The sequence below is a fragment of the Podarcis tiliguerta genome (genome assembly GCF_965153285.1).
Source record: "Podarcis tiliguerta genome assembly, chromosome: 6".
In the NCBI taxonomy this organism is placed as follows: Eukaryota; Metazoa; Chordata; class Lepidosauria; order Squamata; family Lacertidae; genus Podarcis; species Podarcis tiliguerta.
The window spans coordinates 35,315,354-35,335,146 of NC_139539.1; the positions used below are offsets into that span (position 1 = coordinate 35,315,354).

The window sequence follows — 19,793 nt, forward strand, 5'->3', positions numbered from 1 at the left end:
ATAATATAACAGATGCAGCACAAACAGAAAAGAGGAAGGGAGGTAGGAGAAAAGAAAGCAGATTCAGACATTAGTTCTGAGTCCCTGAAGTGAGCATCTGGAAAGGTAAGTGTTTAAGGAAAGGAGACAACAATTTGCTGGCCTCTCAGCTGAGTCAATAGAGAAGCCTTTGCAGGCCTGATGGAATGGTTGTTCCTAGATAATGTTAAGGAGATCCTCCCTCAAGATTCCAGTTTTGCACAGGCCTCTGATACTGGCTGGGAGCTGCTACCGGAATGAAAGGACACATTGCTCACAGCACACACAATTCCTTTCCTTTCTATGGGAGCACCTCCTTTGGAGTACATGAAACTAAGAAAAATCACTGGATGCTGAACGCCTTTGAAACATAAATGGTTTTGAGGTCTGGCTGGGTTGAAGCCAGAGGCCTGGAGGGTGCTTTCTTTCCTGCCTGAGTCACGGGAGTTTAAGTCTATAGCTGGAAGGAGGATAAGCTTTGTTTCCCTAAATCCCCGTGTGAAACAGAAAGAGAGCCTTTCATCCAGATTTAGTAGGTTGGTGCAGGACTTGTTGCTGCGGGCCGTGTGAGTGTGTGTGGTTAGCCTCACCCTCTAGTATTTCTTCCCTTGCTTTTTGTATTTTAAACACAGTCACACTTTACTATTGAATTCTGGAGCTTCTCTGTTGGTTGTTTGGTGTTCAGTAAACTTTGATGTAAACCCAACAGCTGTGAGGTGAATTAGATGAACGCATGTGGCCTCCGGCTCTCCAGAAGTTGTTGCACTTCAACTCCCCTAATCCCTGACCTATAATTGGCCATGGCTGTTGGGGCTGATAGGAAGTGGAGTCCAGCAACATCTGGAGGACCATCCCTGGATTAGAACAGGTTGGCCAACTTGGTGTCCTCCAGCTGTTTTGGACCTATCATCCTCAGCCACAGGGGATTTAGAGAGAAACTTCCTTGTGTGTGCAAACAGGCACAGTGGAAGTATTAAAAAGACATCACCATGCACCCTGGTCCCAGAGTTTCCAGACTTGATGCCTTTCTCCCCGCTCTTGCCCTTTGGCCTGAACTCCAGCGAAGCCTTAATCATTCTGGCAATCAGCTACCAGGCCATGTTCCAAGATCTTCCCTAAACAACTCAGGACAAGGTTACCTGAAAGTCCACCAGCCCTTTATACAGACCTAGAAGATAATTTGCATCAAGTCTTCCTCAACCTGGTGCCCTCTGGACATTTGGGACTACAACTCCCTTCGCTGGCTGGGGCTGATTCGAGTTATAGTTCAAAACATCCAAAGGGCACCAGGTTGAGGCTGATTTAGATCACCTTGCCCGGCAACCTACACTGCCACAGGGCGGTGACCCAAAACTTCTGTTGTTGCTCCTCTGCTGTGGAACACCCTTTTCTCTGCTATACATGAAGGAGAAAAACCAGCCGCTTCAGAGAAAAACCCATCATATTGTCCAGGCTTTCCCTGACCCATAAGACCAGACTATCTTAATGAATTCTGGTTTTTTTAACTATCTTAATGAATTCCGGTTTTTTTTAACTATCTTAATGAATTCCGGTTTTTTTAACTATCTTAATGAATTCCGGTTTTTATATGCTTTTTATAGTAGAGTTTTTAGGCTGCATTTTTGTTTTAATGGTAGTGTTAACTTTTATATTGCACACTGCTTCGAGGTGTTTTTGTTTTTTTAAGCAGTGCATTATAGAAATGTTTGAAACAAACCACTTTTTTCACACCGGTCAGCTGCCCCTGCTGTAGAAGTCTCTCGCTTCCTCCAGCCCACACGCTCTTCTGTCCATCCGTTGCTGCTCGTGCAGGACTCCTAGCGGCGTCCTCCCCACCCTTCACCCCGGGCCTAACCTACCCACACGCCTCCCTCCCATCATGTGCCCGAATGCTGACTCAGCCGTGGCTTGGCCTCCCGAAGCATGTGCCTCCCACTTTCTACTGGGGGAGCAATCCACCACCCGGCGGGAACTGGGCTCCATGGGCGTAGCCTGGGGGGGGCAGCTGCCCCCCTAATCAAGTCTATAAATAAAAATACTTAACTAACTGACCAATGGCATTGCAGATCACTCACTTCTGCCTCCCCCCCCCCATAAATCCTGGCTACGCCCATGCGCGGCTCCCAGGGACTTCTCACCAGCTGCGGAACTGAAGGGCGGCTCTCCCGCCAGCAATGCTTCACATCTCCCCAAGAAGCGTCGCGCCGTGGCCCCCTCCCTGCTTGGGATCCACGTCCCCTCTCGAGTCCGCTATTACTCTAGAGATCATGGGGTGGGGAAGTGCGCTCTCCGTATGCTCAGAAGAGCCGAGCTTCCGCGCGCCCTGATGCTCTTGCAACAGCGACCCATCGAGAAGGCGCCTCTGCGCGCCCGGTCACTTCCATACGCGGCCCTGGGCGGTGCGAGCCTCTCCCGACGGCCCCTCCCCGAGGCGGACCGGGAGGCGGCCTCAGCGGCTGTGTCAGCCCCACCAAGCGAGCCCGGTCCCGCCTCTCCGCTCCCCGAAGGCTCGCGCTTAGGCAGGACGGACCGAGAGGCCAGGGAGCGCGGCGGCCGGAGCCTGACTCCGCTTTAAGGTAGCTGGCAAGGCGAGGAGGGAAGCTCGGGATCGGTTTGGGGGGCCGGCCCGCAGCCCCTTTCCGTAGGTTAGTGAGCGTGACCCTAAAGTAGCCTGGCTTGAATAGGAGTGGAGCTGAGGGGGGAATGCATGGTAGGAGTTGGCGGGGCTGGAGGAAGCGAGAGGGGCGCGCTCAAGAAGGCGGGGTGGGGTAGCAGGTTTTGGAAGTGCGATCTGTACCTCTCCATATCTGTAGATATATACATGGGGCAGGTTCAAGTCAGTCCTTGGAAGGAACCCAACTCAGATCGTTAGGCATGCTTACTCAAAAGTAGACCCCGCTGTTGAATGGGCTTTAGTTTCGCGTGAGTGCGGGGGAGAGCGTCGTCGTCGTGAGCAAGTCCCACTGAGTTCGATGAGACTTACTCCTTAGTAACCGTGGCTAGCCTTGTAGCCTTAGTCATCCTTTGAAACTCTGCCGTGGTATTTGCTATCAGGGTGGTTAGCAGAGGTGGAGTGGAGCAAGTCAGGGTTGCCTAGTTATTTCAGGTTAATGCACGATCTGAATGCACGTGGGTGTGATACTGTGTCCTTTGCATGGGGGAGGAGGGCACATGCAGTTTCAGTGTACAGGATCCAGTGAGCAAAGGGGAGAACCGGGGACAGCTGCTGGGATTTTTTTCCTATGTGGGTTGGAAGGTGTGAAGTGACCTAGGCATGTGCCGTGGAGAGGTAATTTATTTGAAAGTAACTTTATCAGATGAAACACGTTTCTGATTCCCACAGAATCTTAAAAACAGTGGTGAGATGAACCTCTTGTGTGTGTCCCCTCCATCCCTAAATGCCTGGAGGACTAAAAAGGCAGCTTCATTGAAAAGCCTACTTTCAAAAGCAATGGAAAGCAACACGAGTCTCTTGCTGGAGACCATTGAGCCATATAGGGGCCACCCTAGAAAAGGCTCTGTTTTACTGCCTCACCTCACTTGCTAAGCATAAGGCAAAAAATGTGAAGTTATTTTTTGATCTCTAAAGGTAAGGTGTTGTCCCTTGAGCCTAACTGGGAGCTGTTCTCTGCTCTGGCCTTGAAAGTGAATCCTGGAATTTTGAAGACTAAATACCTTTTCCTTGTCAAAGAGTCACATTAATCTTTGCATGCTATAAGGCACTCCCTTTTTTTGTTACTAGTTCACAGATTTAGGCGCTGCACCCTGGCTCTGATTAATAATTCCATTTGATTGGTTGCCATTTTAATTCCATTATTTTGTCACGTTCCCAGAATGTTGTTTTAAAATGTGAATCCCGTTCGTCTTTCCTTGTTTTCAGTAGGTGAAGAATTTCCCTTCACTGATTTGGACAGGAATTGGGATGGGTTGAATCTGTTGGGAGGAAGTTGGAAAAGCACAACTGCTAGTGAGTAACTGAGGATGGGTGGGAGCTCTGATAAGCAAAAAAAGGTGAATAGTGTGTCAGGGAAGAAAAGTAGCACTGCTCCCTGCTTTTTGTGTTAATATATACTCACCAATGGATGGTTTTTTAAAGGGTGCTTAATGGGAACAGCATATTCATATATGGAGAATTTGGTTTGAACCAAACAGGCACTGTGATTATTTCTTTTTCACCCCTGCTCCTCATTCCCTGTTTGCTGCATACCTTTCTGTGTGGCTGTTGCATTTTCTTGTTTGAGGATTCCTGTGAAACTGGCTTGCCATGTGATGTGGACAGTGATTCCCCGTGTCCTTTAAATGCTTGCTTAGCTCACTTTCGGACATTTATATTGGGGTGGGAAGGAGGTTGTGCTAATAGCTTAGGAGCAAGAAAGCATTCCAGAACCATGACTGAACAGTGCCTCTCTCTCTCTCTCTCTCTCTCTCTCTCTCCCCATCCTCCCTCCCTCTCCTTGGAATTTGGCAGCCAAGTCCTTTCATTGCAAACCAGGCTCCCTAAATCCTGCCCCAGCCTTTTAGAAAACACCCACTGAAAATGGCAGTAGCATTGTCACGTTGCTTCACAGGGATATTTGTGACTGGCAGATGCTTTTGTGTCTGTTGTGGGATTCCAGCATATCTCTTAGTTAATGGATAAAAGGCAGCTTTTCCCTCTGGAGTAAGGAATATATATATATATATATATATATATATATACCATTAAATAGGTAACTTGTTTAAGTCTATAATTTTCTCTGTTTGAATATTATAGATGAGTCTTATTTTCACTGTGTGAAGAAGCATCTTGTATGTAGCTTCAGAAACGGGGTTCCAATAGTTTTTTAAACTAAGGGTCATTCTTGCCAGCAGACTTTGGACATGCAAACCACCAGGGAAGTTTTGCTGGGCAAGCACTATTGAAACTACTTTGAACTGCATAAATAAATTCTTGTTCAACTCCTATTCACTTCTGGGGGGTTGTGCTGCGAAAGAGAGATTAGAAAGCTCTTTATTGAAGCTGCTTCCAAACTGGCAGAACTTTGTGCTTCCCAATCATTGCTCTATGTGTAATTGTTGTTAACTTTCTGTGCTTCAGGGAATACGGAGGATAACACTTTGTGTGTGTGCATCCCACTATGTTCCATCTGTATGAGTGCGTGTGACATAACAGTTTGAGTAGGAAAGCAGCAACTCTGAGCATGCTTTTTAAAAAAATTGAATCAATTTTAATTTGTGCTAAAGCACTTTTTATTTAGGCGTCGTCATTGTGTGCTTTCTTTGGATTGTTTTAAAGGTACTCTAAAATATTTGCAAAAGGAAAAAAATAGCATGGTGCTAAAATAGCACTGACTGAAGGGCTTATTTGCTTTAAGTGCTTCTGCATGAACCTTTTAACTTTTTTTTTAAGACAGAAAGGCATTTTAATGCAAAAGAAAAAATTGATTTAGGACCCAGTCCTATGGTTCCCTGGGAACATATAGACCAGGAGTCCCCAAACTTTTTTAGCAGGGGGCCGGTCCACTGTCCCTCAGACCTTGTGGGGGGCCGGGCTGTATTTTTGGGGGGTGGGGAATGATGCAAGAGCACCACGAGCCCCAGTGGCTGCTTACCTGTGTCTTGTGAGCGACAGGGGCTGGCGTCGGCAGAGGGACGATGGGCAGTGCGCGAAAGGGCTCCAGAGAGGGCCTGCTTAAAATGGTGCTGCTGCTGCTGGCACCAACAAAGCCCAGCCCCCTTCCTTCTCTAGGCAGGGCAGGGAGAAGCCAGGTGGAGGGAGGGAGGAGGCGCCGCTGTGTGTGAGAGAGAGAGGGACAGGGAAAGAACGCGTTTGCTGACGATCCATGCAGCGATTCCCGGACCATCTGCGGGGTGTATCCAGAAGGCAATTGGACCTGATCCGGCCCACAGGCCTTAGTTTGCCTACCCATGATATAGACAAACCATGAGCTGTTGTAACCAAGGTTTATTCTTGGGTATACAGCTCTGTTTGTCTGGAGGAAACAAACCACAAGCCCGAATCATAACTCTCAGCAGCAGAGGGAATAGGGAAGGAGTGACTGTGTTCTCTCCAGGAACCCTGCTTTGAAATTTGGGGAGGTGCAGAATTAAGAGTGTTCCTTTCCCAAAAGGTTTTCAATTTGACTGTTGCAAAATAAATATTGTTGCTTCTTGTAGAGAAATTTAAAGAAACATGATATTGGGCAAATATTGAATGCCTGTCAGGCCAATAACAGTAAAGCACTCCACTTGAAACTCAGAATTATGCATTTGCTTTAAGTGGGAGAGATACATTTTAAATAAATTGCCAAGTTCACTTCTAGGACTTGAGTGTGTTCATTTGAAATGCAGACCGTATATCTCCTGAGTGGAATCAGAAAATTGAGGGGGGTTTTGCATGTTCCTTGGGTGGGTGTGTGGGAGTGTGTGCATTTAAGCCCAGTGGTCAAATCCCCATGATACATTGAAAATGCTGTTATACCACTTTAACAGTTCGATAATCCAGGTAACTTTATTTTGTTAAGATTGCTGGAAATTGTAGGTCTGTGACTTAACAAACTACAGTTCCTACGGCTATTGCAAGGAGTCCATGATTGCTAAATAAGAGTGTGCTTTAAATATATGATGTGGCTATGACCAATGTTTCCCAAAATAGCAGTTTGCTTATCTGAATCTTGGAGGAATCACTATTTCGAAGGCTAAATTAAGTCTCTCAACTTTCCCCCCCACCCACAGCAGTGTGTCCTCTTGCATTCTGTACAGCAATCCCTTCAGCTTGTTCATAGGGAGGTGTCTATCACTGCAGTCCAGTGGACAGTGTCAAGCCTGAATGGGTTAACAGAGCTTAGACTGCATTTAGTCACACAGATACCGTAACAGAGGCAACCCTTCTTTCCAAAGATTTCATCACATCTCAACAGAGGACTGGATCTAGAAAGATAAAAACCACTGCAAACCTGGGGAAGGAAGAATTCATTGTTTTCTGGATCTGACATTCAGATCTATTTATGTGAAGCTTAGGCGACAAGTGAAAAACTCAGTAGCATCACCGCCTTGCCAAAATGAATGAATGTGGGCATTGTCTTCATTGAAAGAGAAATTATTCCATAATCTTGACTGGAGTGTAAATCTGGGAGGGAAAAGGAGAACATTCATCTAAGTGTGTGTTTGTTTAACTTACTGTAGCTTGGCCTGCTACAAAAAAAAAATACTTCTAAAAAGTAAAGCATAGGATACAACAAAACAAATGCTTACTCAAAGCAATCTGACTAGTATGGCTGCTCTGAAAAGTTAACTTTGTCTCCAGCTTTGCTGTGACATTTGACAACAAGGTTCCTGCACTGTAAATCTGAAGTCAGAACTGTGGGGCACATGTGATTTACTAACACATGCCCTTTCAGGCTTATACCTTGAGCAAAACATACAGAGTTTCGTGAATACTGATCCATTCCACTTCCTTTGCTGATTAACGTTTCAAACCTCCTTTCTGTAAGGGGTAATAATAATCTTTTGTGGATGTGCAGATGAGAATCGAGAATTCTTAACTCAAACAAACATACAAAATTCATAAACTCAGCCCTGCATGGTAATGTGTTGGTCGAGACCCATCCAAACCATAGTAGGGCCAACTTAAACATTTGGTAGAGACCTATGGCTGGGATCCTGTCTCTCTACTGAATGCCTGAAAAGGGTAGGTGCTTGCTCTTTCCTTCTAACCTATCACTTTTCATCTCCTCTCCCTCCCACTGCTGCTTTTCTGTTAGCCAGGGCAAAAGATGTACTTGGGGGCCACAGCTAGAGAAAAGAGTGCAATTTGGGGCTCCAGCTTGTCCTGCCAGTTTCTCCTGGGGAAAACCCAGTCTTTTTCACTGAATCCAGTGGGACTTTCCATGGAGTGATGCTTGATCTGATTCAATGTTAAAGAGTGGGCTTTCCTGGGAAAAGCAGCAGGGCTGCAAACAGAAAACGTCTCCGCCCCATAGGTAGGACAAGCAGAAGTATGGACAAGACCTTAGAGTGGATAAAGGCTGATTTGGAAGCAGGGAAGGGCTCCTTAACATTTTCTGCACCTGAACAATTCTTCAGTTGATGCATCTCCCAGGGAGTAAGATGAAGTGGGATGCAGGAAAAGGTTTGAATCTTAAAGTTGGAAAGAATGTGCTGGTGGTCATCTAGCCCAACCCCCCGTTTGATGCAGGAACTGTAATGCAGGGCATTACAAATCCCTGACAGGTGGCTCACCAATCTCACCACCAGTGAATCCCACACCTTCCCAAGGCAGACGGTTGCACAGTTGTTGGAGATTAAATAGCCGCCTTCTCTCCAAATCTCATTTTCTCTTTCTGCCAGTTTTTAGGTGAGAGACAAAGACTCGGATTCCCAGGGCCAGCTGTCCTGCCAAATGACTAGCTTGGCCCTTAAATCCCAATTCCATTAGATCACTACTGTAGTTCTGAATTGTGTGCCATGGCACACTTGTGTACTTATAAGAATTATCTGTACACCAGGAGCAAATATATAAATAAATTGAGAGCCCGGAGAAACCAGCTCAGGAGAGAGGAGATGCCAGATACATCTATGCATGAATTGCTGATCTCTGGTCTTTTCTGCTTCTGTTTGGTTTTTGCTAGTTGGGTGAGTAATTTTGCTGCATTGCATGTGATGGTTAATCCTATCACTCTTGCTGCTGCAGCACAGCAGCCTGTCTCTTGCACCTTCATGTCAGGAGCAAGCTGTGCACCAGAATGTGGGTTGTGTGGATTTTCCTTCATGGGGGTGGGGGTGTTAAAGTCTAGCCCAAGGAAGAGTGGAACAGGGCACTTTACTTGCCCAAATTACATGTCTCCTTCCCTCATTTTTGGGGTGAAATTGTTTTTCAAAAAGGGCGTGGTGGTGAAGGGTTCAGTATCCTCTCCTACCTGCCTTTACTACACTTAAAATTGCCCTTCGCCCCAGTTTATTGTGAAAAAAGGTGACAGGTTAGAGCTGTAGCTGGGGGGGAGGGGGGGCTTGCCAGGTGTTTTGCCCCAGGTGGAGCCTCCAGAGGGGTGCCACTGAGGTTTCAGGCTGTGTGTGTGTATGCAAATGTGCATGGGGATGCCAAAAGAGGTCTTTGTCCTGGGTGAAATAAAGCCTACTTTCGCCCCTGCGACTAGTTACACATACAGGAGCATAGGATATTGGGCTCTTTAGAGCATAGGCAAATCCTATATGTTTTTGTTTAGAATGCTTATAACACACGAGAGGCTCTCAAAGCATCTTACAAGAGATTCTTACAATAATAACACATTCAGATCTAATAAGGAGCAGAAATCACATGGCAGCATTTCCTGCCCTCCTCCCCGCTTTGCCCTGGTGTTATAGCACAGTAGCTCCCACCAAAATCCTCTGAGGCAGGGAAGTGATGCTGAGTGGCTAGACCTTGCTCTGTCTGTCATGGAATCTGAAGTATTGTTGTATTTCTAAAAGTACCGTAAAACTTTGGGGGCGGGGGGTGAGAGTGAAGTGTGCTTCTTGGTTTTAATTGAGCAAAAGGTGTTCCTCCGTTTTCAGATGTCTGTGAAATGCATTCACATTTTTTCAAAACACAGGTTTTTATGGGGTAACACAGGTTTTTATGGGGTAGAGGGCACATGCTTCCTCTGTTTGCTGCTTTTTCCTTGCCAGAAATGACAGACTGAGTAGTCCCAAGAACTGCCGTAACAGGAAGGGTTTTCAGTCCCAGTAAGTGCATCACCTTTTACAAGGCTGCATCTCAAACTTTATGGGCTTTGATAAAGAACAGGCTAGTCAGTTTTGTACTTGTTTGAAAGCTCATGTCCGAATATATTTCCCAGTTCATCCTTTATGCCCCTGGTGCTATAAATGGTAGAAAGGAAATGTTCATGTTCAGGAAGTGTCTTTGTTTCTCTTGATGTGTGCTAAAATAAACTTTATAGCATAAAGATGAACGATTATAAACTTCTCCACTTTGTTGCCTGGGCTTCAACATCACGTTCGCTGCCTGGCGTTTTGCAACAGGAGGCGAGGAGTTTTGTGTTTGATTCTGCTAAATGGAATTTGGCAGGACAGATTTTTAAAGGATAGACCTATCTGCTTCACTTGACCCAATGATGGTTGATCTGCTCCAGGTTTCTCAGTGTGTTTCCTAGCTAGCGCAGGCATACACCTGATACCTGAAGCAAAGATATAGCTTGGGGGGGTAGCCAGGTTTTTTGCCCTGGGTGAAGTCTCCAGGGGTATTGAGGCGCCCAGCCTGTGTGCGTGTGTACACAAGTGTGCGTGGGGGCAGGGAGTGTGCCAAACTGGGTATTTGACCTGGGTGAAATAAAGCCGGTTTCACCCCTGCCTGAAGAAAAGATGTGGCACATTAATGGGAATGAATTTTATTGCATCATTTTACAATGCGAATGGCTTAAAAGCTACAGACTTTACTAAGGCTAGCGGAGGACAATGAAACAAAATATATACAACTTCCATAGGTTGTGATATGTCAACCATGTTCAAAAACAAAAACTGTCTGCTCAGATAACTTTGGACTGATCTCCAAAATGTCACTTGATAACTTTCAAAATGTCTCTTTCATCTGTCATGTTGTGATGGAATTGCCTATTGCCACAGGAAGAGTATGTTTCCTGAACGTGTGTTTGCTGAGGTAACGGTGATGGTAGGGAGAATCAGTGGGTGTTTCCCCCCTTTTCTATGCACTTATTGTCCCTTGCAAGATGCCCCTAGTTTCTCTTTCTCTAGTTGAACCGGTTTCTTGTCTCACATCCTTCAGTTTGGTAGGGGAGGGGTGAGGAGTTTGTAGCAGCCACAGGAGTGCCAACTAGAATAATATATTGGAGGGTCCAGGTAAGCCCCACCCCACATAATCAATCACATGACACAGTGCACACACATTGTGTGAATGGCAATTCCTATCAGCTTTGGGGCCCCCCACCCCCCTCAATTATTTTATTGGGGATGAAGACCCCTCGACATCTAGGAGCTGGCTCCTATGAGCAGCCGGGCTTGGCAGGAGAGGGGGAGTGGCATTTGGACCTTAAGCTGCTTCTGTGTGGTGACCAGCACTTGGGGCAACTTTCTCTACATGGGTATTCTCACCCAACAGAAATCTTTGTTGATTTGTACAGAAACTAAGAGGGTTTCTGCTGAACTTGCATTTGACATTGGGTTGAGTAGTTCAAAAGTAAGGATACACTAAAAAAGGAAAAGGAAAACCTAAAAGGAGAATGATACATGTTCTGTGTGGGAATTGATGTGTTGCAGTCGTGTACATGGCTACTCGGAAATAAACTCCATTGTATTCAATGGGACTTTTCTCCCACAAAATTGGACTGAACAATATGAACACAGTCCCCTTTAATTTTGGTTGGAACGAATACCCATGCAAACACGGGCCACAGACTTTTATCTTTCTGTGTATCGGGCAGCATTTTCTGCCCATTTACAAATGTACAGTTGCTTGCTTTGCCAAAAATCTCATCATCTGGATCAGATGTCAGGAAGCAGAGATCGATACAAAAGCTGTGGAAGATGTGAAGCGTAGTCTTCTGTGTCTGTTGCTTTTCTTGTCTGAGCCAGTTTGTCAAGCTTCCTGCTGACTGTATCTGAAATCCTAGATTGCAGTTCGATACCCAGTTCTTTTCTTCTTTTCCTTCCTTGTTCTAACTTGGAGTGCTCAGTGCATGCAGCTTCCATTACCTTCAGGTTTTTGTTGTTGTCTTGGGTCTCCTGGCTTGGCTTGGTCTGCTGTGTGTCACTGTTGGCTCCAGCTCTACAATCCATTTACTGAATCAGCAAAGTTTACCTCTTGAGCATGTTCCTATGTATTTTGTGCCTGCTCTGAAGAGATGCCTTGTTTGGTGCTTTCTCATTTACTTCTTTCAGCTCCCTGATCAGAGGTCTCTTTTCATTCATGGATTTTCTGTGTTGCTTCTGAAATTACTTGTTTAAAATCCTTTTCTCAATGCAAAAATTCTAAGCCTATTTAGAACTCTATGCAGTGACCAAGACAAAGGAGAAAGTTTCTTTTTATAATTTTCCCGTTATATTTGCCAGGCAGCTTTTACACCACCCATCACCCTGGTTTGGGCTCTGAGGCTGATTTGGCAGTTCTACTGGTCTCAAATCCATCCCCTTTCAAAAGCTGTTTGCCTAGTTCCAAACGATGTGCTCCCTTATGCAGCCTTGTACATTTTTCTATATAAATTGAAGTGTAAGGATGTCATCAGGCTGCAGTCCATATGAACTGCAATGTGGCAATGGCCTGAACCTGAGTAGCCAGAACAAGCCAGAGCAGCTCTCTAGCAACTGTCTTTCTCTCTTGCCCCTCAAACTGACACCGCTGTTTTGGCTTCAGCAATGCTGGAGGCAGAGAGAAGGGAAGTGGCAGCAGAGCAGAATGGTTACTGGAGAGCTAGCCCAGCTTCTGCTGCCTGATCCTCTGTGACTCTCCTGTGCCAGGGTTTGGGTGAATTGTAAGGTGAGCAGGCCACAGTTTGGGTGAGATGTAAGGGTGAGTTTGCCGAGGTTTAAAGGGAGGGGGTTGGTGAGGTGTAAATGGGGAGAAGAGGGGGTTGGTAGGGAGTAGGCAGGTTTGTGAGTGAAATGAGCAGAAGCTTTGTTCCTTATCTGCTTGACCACTGGGTTTCCATGCTGGTAGAGGAAGAAGAGGTTGGTAGAGGAGGAATGGAGCAGTCCATCTTTCCTCTACCAGCCTGCTCACTTGGCTGCATGAAATTCCTAGTCACCTGTGACTACCAGGTAAGACATTAGGTTGTCGTCATAGTTTCTAACTAATGTGGGTCATTGCTGATGTGTACACAGATTGCGCTGATTTGAGATAAATGTTATATTAAAAAGTGGATCAAAACTGTTGCCATCTCGGCCTGTTTAATAGGTGTGGTCTTCTGTGTCAATGCCGGTGGGCTGAAAAGAAAAGGTGGCAAGCCAGATTATGCCTATGGGCTGGAGGTTCCCCACTGCTGGGCTATCAGTTCAAAATGTATTGGTAGTAGATTATTACCCTTGTTAGGATAAACCATATGATAAACCATAGCAGCACATGAGTATATTGCACAGAGTTCTTCATCATGCTAAATGTTTAATCTTGTAAAGATTTCTTCCTCTACTATGTTAGCAATGAAATAAACTGCAGGCAAGTGCTTAATCACATTCTCCACCACCGCTTGTCAAAAAAAAGTCTTGCTTAAGGGCGTCTCCTACTCTTTGTGAACCTTGGTTGGTTTCCATTTCTGACCTGATGAACTCAACAAGTAGCTACTTGCATCACTGTCATGCATTAATGCTTCAGTGGGATGAGTAATCTTGCATTAAGTGTTTAGTTATTGAGTGGAAACCTTTACAAGGCCATGCTGAGAAGCTCTTGATTTATAACTGGGGAAATATGGCTGGAATATAGAATGTGGTGTGTGTGTGTGTGTGTGTGTGTGTGTATACACACACACATATGTCAGTAAACACTACTTTGTGGCACATTTCAGAGCAGTTATTATTAAATCATGCATTTGGGTACATTCTTAGGGTCAAACTAGATGCAATGGTAATTGTTTGAATGCAATTAACGTGAATATTTTAAAATGTCTAAACAGTTGTGAGTGTGTTTGAGCAGCAGGGGAGGCTTCACTTTCAATGTAAATAAACCTGGGCTGATTTTTGTTAGGACCACAACAGGCTGAGAAGGGTTAACATTTTCCTCTCCCTCTGCCCCCTGCTGCTATTTTATAAGTTTTCAAAGGTTCACCTTAATATCTAGACATTTTTTGCAGCATCATTTGAAACTCTGGTGAGTGAGCAGAAACAGAATTTGGCCAGTTGTAATTTTGAATTGAGAGCTGCATAATGCATGGCATATGAATAGGTGTGGCTTGCACAGCCATGAATTCTTGGCTTTAGCAGCTGGCCAGTAAGTGGTGGGAGACTTTGATAAGAGAGCAGATAAACTTACACACTTTGCTACTGTGGTTGTGACTCTCCAGCGTGTTGGGTGGAATTCTTGTCTTTCCAGCGTGGCTTCCTGGTCCTTCAAATGAAGGTCTCTCCTTAAAATAACTTGCTGCTGGCTACTACCACTTCGGCAGGGGCTGATGGGAGTTGTTGTGCAATATATCTAGAGAGCACTAGGTTGGCGAAGAGTATAGTCTACACCCTTCTCAAAGCACAGGGTGTGTTGCATGCAGATGGATTGCAATGCATGTCTCTCATAACTGGGCTCTTGACCTAGGTTGCATTCAGCCAGCTTTTTCGTTTTGTTTTGCAATTGCTGACCTTTTGTAAAATACGTAAAACCTATTTTTCCTGACCTACCTCCCCGAATATATAGTTGCAAGTAACAGGCAGACTGAAAGCATTGACTGCTCTTTCCAAATTCTCCTTTCCGGTGTTGCAAGAGAATGCTTCACATTCCCAAATTCCCTTTGCCCTGTGTTTAAGATAAGGCGACAGCAGGGAAAACGGGGCCTGCACTGACAGATGAAATACAAACATAGGCTGCTTCCCTTCAATAATAATATTAAAAGGAACAAAAAGTCCCAATAGCAGGGACCATCTTGACCTTAGAATGCCAGTTCCTCTGACTTGTTTTGCTATATCTTACTTTTATTTCCCTTTCCGCAGTTTGGGTCACACCTCCAAATGACTGGCACACAAGTTTAGAACACTGTGCTGCTTAGTAACTATCACTAACTGTGATAGTGCAGAGTTATTGTGATAATGTTGCAGGTTTTAATTGTTTTGAAACATGAACTGGTGTGTGGCGCAGAGGTTAAGAGGCTGAGGCATAAACCAGGTTATCCTTGGTTCGGATGGTATTGAGCTCAGGGCACTGGGCATGGTCCTCCTCAGCTTTAATCTTTAACCCCGCAACACCCCCTGTGAGACAGGAGAGAGAGAGAGTGCCCAAGGTCACCCAGAGAATTACACAGCAGGTCCTAGTGTGACACTCTAACCCTTACACAAAACAGCTCTCCTAGTTGCCTCCAGTATCATGAACTCCAGTAGGTGAGCTTAGGTATACAGTACCACTTTCTCTCAGACTCCATCTTAAATACACGGATGGCAATACAGTGGTACCTTGGTTCTCAAACACCTTGGTACTCAAACAACTTGGATCCCAAACATTGCAAGCCCAGAAGTGTTCCAGTTTATGAACTTTTTTTGGAAGCCGAATGTGCTCCGTTTTGAGTGTTACGCTTCCAATTTGAGTGTTACACTGAGGTCTGTCTGTTTTTGCTATTCATTTTGCGTTTTTGTGGCTTTTTTGTGACTGCGTGGATCGCAGTTCAGCTACTGATTGATTGTGTGACTGCAGTACATTGTTTATTGCTTTCATTTTATGGGTCAATGGTCTCATTAGATAGTAAAATTCATGCTAAATTGCTGTTTTAGGGGTTGTTTTTAAAAGTCTGGAACAGATTAATCCATTTTGCATTACTTTCTATGGGAAAGCATGCCTTGCTTTTGGAATGCGTTGGTTTTGGAACAGACTTCTGGAACGGATTAAGCTTGAGAACCAAGGTACCACTGCATTTGTTAGAAATGGCTTGGATCTTGGGTGCCATTACTGAATAAGCTCTTCCATGCATTGCTTGCTGCACCTCAGAAGGTGGAGAGACGCTTTGAAGATGATATTAACAGCCAGGGTGGTTAATATTTCGCATATCTTGAGGTAATAGCTGAGTGGCAAAGCACATCCTTTGCAGGTTCATTGACCCTCCATTATCATGTAGGGCTGGACTTAGTGAAATCCCCCAAAGTCACTGCTAGATAATTAGGCAATGCTGAGCCTATACTTGGAGCTTCCTCTGTTCCAGACCATTTTGGTGTTGTAGACCAAGCCAGGCACTTTGGAATTGTTTCCAGGAATGAATTGGTAGCTGCTCTATCTCTTTAAGCACTGTAAGGATGTACTGGGTTGTTGGAGTGTGATCTTATGTGTGCTTGCTTTGCTGATACGTTTTTGGACCAATTGAAGTTTCTGGACAGTCTTCAAAATGTTCCTTCATGTGAGTAGCATGCAAAGGGAGTCCATGTGTAAAAAGGGTGAAACCATTGCCTCTCCCAAACATGCATGCGTTGGGTGTGGATTTCTAAGCTGGGATGTCCATACCTAATGTGCTGATGTCAGAGATGGGGTTGGGAGAAGCCACATTTGGGAGCGGGGCCAGCAGTACAGTCCTGCTGTTTCTTTATTCCTGGGGGACCCCTTGCACACATGAAGTGAGCTAATGCTTCACAGGGTTGTCTGTAACAGTTATTGAAATTTTGTAGATGATGAAGTACTTTGCGTGCTGTAGAGTGCTATATAAAATGCTAAGTGTTGATAACATTATTCAGATCTACTGTTTAATGCTCCTTAAGTGTGTTGAAGACCAACATATTGTGTTTTCAGGATAGAAGGCAATGACAATTTAAGATATCAGCCTTGTAGAGTATTGTTATTATCTATCTTCAGTTATATATAACTGGGAATTCCTCTTTTGTAGATAAGGCCATCTCTTTATAAACAGAACCTAGGTAACAAAATCTCTAGGGGTAGAATTGTTCAAATTTGGCTTATCTCAAGGCTGGCTGGCATTTCACAATGCGTACAAGCGTACACAGTCAATTACAGTGTTGGAATCTGAGTTGGATTGTTTCCAAGTTATCAACTTTGCAGCACTGAGTGAATGTGGCTTAGGCACTCCTGTATTAATCATTCTTGCTAGCAAACCCCAATCAATGTTCCTGAGTCCACCGTGATATGGGTGCCTTCTTCCATTTTTTAATAGATTCAACACAAAGTGAATAAAATCATTATTTTTTTCTGAAGCATGGTTGGTTAATTGTTGTACAATTTTTCTCCCTGCCTTTGGGGTGTATAAAACCATGAATCAATCAATCATGAATATTTATTTTCTTCCTGGTCATGGACTTGTGGCCCCACTTATTTTTATTTTTATTTTGCTCTGATCCTTTCCCACCAGCATGTAGCCCTTGGAGAGGTGGGTAAGGGTGAATGTGACCCTTGCCCCCCTGAAAAAGTGTTAATGGTCTCTGGAGACACCAAGGGAGTTTTTTCTATAGCAATTGTTGCATGTCCTGCAACATGGTTATGTTGTCACTGATAGCATGAGGACAATAGTCTTGACTAAAGAATGTGACAGTGTTCTCGAAGCTACCAGCATAAGTTTGACCAAACTGCGGGAGGCAGTGGAAGACAGGAGTGCCTTGCGTGCTCTGATCCATGGGATCATGAAGAGTTGGACACGACTAAACAACAACAACAAAGAATGTGATTAGGTTTGAAAACCCATCAGGAAGATGAGTTAAGATTTGCCCAGTTTTTCTTTGGTCAAGGTTCATGTAATTCCTGCACTTGCTAACCTTTTGTTCATTGATTTCTTCTTTCTCACTGTGCCATGCTCTTTTATTGGCCTCTAATTAGATGCACGGGATGCGGGTTGCTCTGTGGGTTAAACCATAGAGCCTAGGGCTTGCCGATCAGAAGGTTGGCGGTTTGAATCCCTGTGACGGGGTGAGCTCCCATTGTTCGGTCCCTGCTCCTGCCAACCTAGCAGTTTGAAAGCACGTCAAAGTGCAAGTATATAAATAGGTACCACTCCAGCGGGAAGGTAAACAGTGTTTCCGTGACCCGGAAGCTGTACGCCGGCTCCCTCGGCCAATAAAGCGAGATGAGCGCCACAAACCCAGAGTCGGCCACGACTGGACCTAATGGTCAGGGGTCCCTTTACCTTTACTAATTAGATGCATATTGCACTGTAGAACCCATATGCAATTAACTACATTTCTTATAATCCATCTTTTGACTGTGTCTGCTATTAGAGCAATCTGTCAGCAAGAAAAGTCTTTAGCTCTTCACCCAGTTTGTCTCTCCCTTCCCCTAACACCAGGTATGGGGCTAAGGATGTGAGGGAATATATAAGTTATCAGTAACAAAGACATTTGTCTTCAACCTCTGGCCAGTGTTTTATACCAAACCATCATAGAGATATGATTGCTGAAAACGTCAAATAAACTTGCATAGAGTTCATTCAAGATGACCCTTTGTTACCCCTTAAGCCACCCCATACCTCCAGCTTGAACAGACTCATAAATTCCCAATTCCCAATTTGTGTGCTTCCCTTCTGGTTCAGTCCCATAGCTGCTCTGAAGTAGTAGTCTTATGAGTGTGCCAGTCAAAGGTCCCAGTATCTTGGCTCCAAGTATTGTTATAAATGCTAACCTAAGGTTCCCAGACGTCCCCGTTTCCCGGGGACAGTCCCCGGATTTACAAACCAGTCCCCATACAAAATCCATTGAAGTTGAAAAGTGTCCCTGGATTCATTGAAAAAAATCTGGTAACCTTGTGCTAACCAACAAAATGTTCAGACATGGTGATTTCCCTTAGCAACCCAAGGGTGCTTCCCACATTCCATTCATGCAAAAAATAAGCAGCAAGAGACCTACAAATACAACTTGCTTCATTTGCACTGTGGATCATGAGCTAAGGAAAAAGAGGATAGCAAATCAATGCCACTATATCACTATTTGGGGGATTTGTTATTTACCTCTAGGGAGGCCTAGTTCTGTTCTGTATGTACCTTAAAGGAGGTGCCAGGAAGATAGCAGCTCATTTTAGCAGTCGTAAGTAATTAATAAAATTTATATGGCTGCCCATATCCGTATACAGTGGTACCTCGGGTTAAGTACTTCATTCGTTCCAGAGGTCTGTACTTAACCTGAAACTGTTCTTAACCTGAAGCACCACTTTAGCTAATGGGGCCTCTTGCTGCTGCTGCACCACGGGAGCACAATTTCTGTTCTCAACCTGAAGCAAAGTTCTTAACCTGAAGCACTATTTCTGGGTTAGCGGAGTCTGTAACCTGAAGCGTATGTAACCTGAAGCGTTTGTAACCTGAGGTACCAGGTTGTTGTACCACTGTACAGTGGTACCTCGGGTTACATACGCTTCAGGTTACAGACTCCGCTAACCCAGAAATATTACCTCGGGTTAAGAACTTTGCTTCAGAATGAGAACAGAAATCGTGCTCTGGCAGCACAGCGGCAGCAGGAGGCCCCATTAGCTAAAGTGGTACTTCAGGTTAAGAACAGTTTCAGGTTAAGAACGGACCTCCGGAACGAATTAAGTACTTAACCTGAGGTACCACTGTATATGGTTGGGTGGGTTGGATTGTAAAAAAGTGGGGTCAAACAAAATGAAGGAAAGGAAGGAGATCTTTGTAATGCTTGCATGTACACAAGTTGCGAATGGGTGGAAGCACAGAGCTCGAGCACTTCAGCACCCCACTTCTCCCACACCAGATCTTGAGGGAGACTGCCAGCACCCTGTGTTTCTAGAATCCAGAATTCCTCACTGCAGGCTGTGCTTACTTAAACACACACTTCAAAGCCGCTAGATGACATCCTCTGTAGCTAAGGGGTGAGGAGAGAGGCATGCCTCTTGCCTGCTTTCAATTATTGCCTAGTCATTCAGGACAGTGATTTAACAATGAGTTCCTATGGCAACATATCACCTATGTTTGCCAGAGCTGTCCAACGCCCCCCCCCCCCATCCCAAGCCACAAAAGGTAACCTCACAGTGTCAAGATGTATTCTGTTTGGCGCTCTCCCGCTTACCCTCCAAAAGGCAAGTTAAAACATTTTTGTCTTTGCATCTACATTAGCTGTTTGATATGTGTTTCACTGCATATATATATATGGGGCACACTTTTTAAAATGAATATTTTAATAGGTCAATTATTCTAAACATCTTACCCCTTCCTATATCTCTG

The 19,793-nt window shown here is 44.8% G+C and overlaps 1 protein-coding gene across 3 annotated transcripts in view; it reads left to right on the plus strand.

The window, feature by feature from the left end:
* Positions 1-2,399: 2,399 nt before the first annotated feature.
* RHOC (ras homolog family member C) overlaps positions 2,400-19,793 on the plus strand; it is a 29,163-nt gene continuing 11,769 nt past the window's right edge. Inside the window, exon 1 of one of the 3 annotated variants that reach the window (XM_083444609.1) lies at positions 2,400-2,594. Coding sequence is in view for 1 of the 3 variants with exons in the window: in XM_083444608.1 (XP_083300734.1) it covers positions 19,609-19,648 (40 nt within the window). In the remaining 2 variants the exon portion in view is untranslated. Of the gene's footprint in view, positions 2,664-19,557; positions 19,649-19,793 lie in introns of those variants that run through there. The other 2 variants (XM_083444610.1, XM_083444608.1) reach the window with 2 other exon arrangements.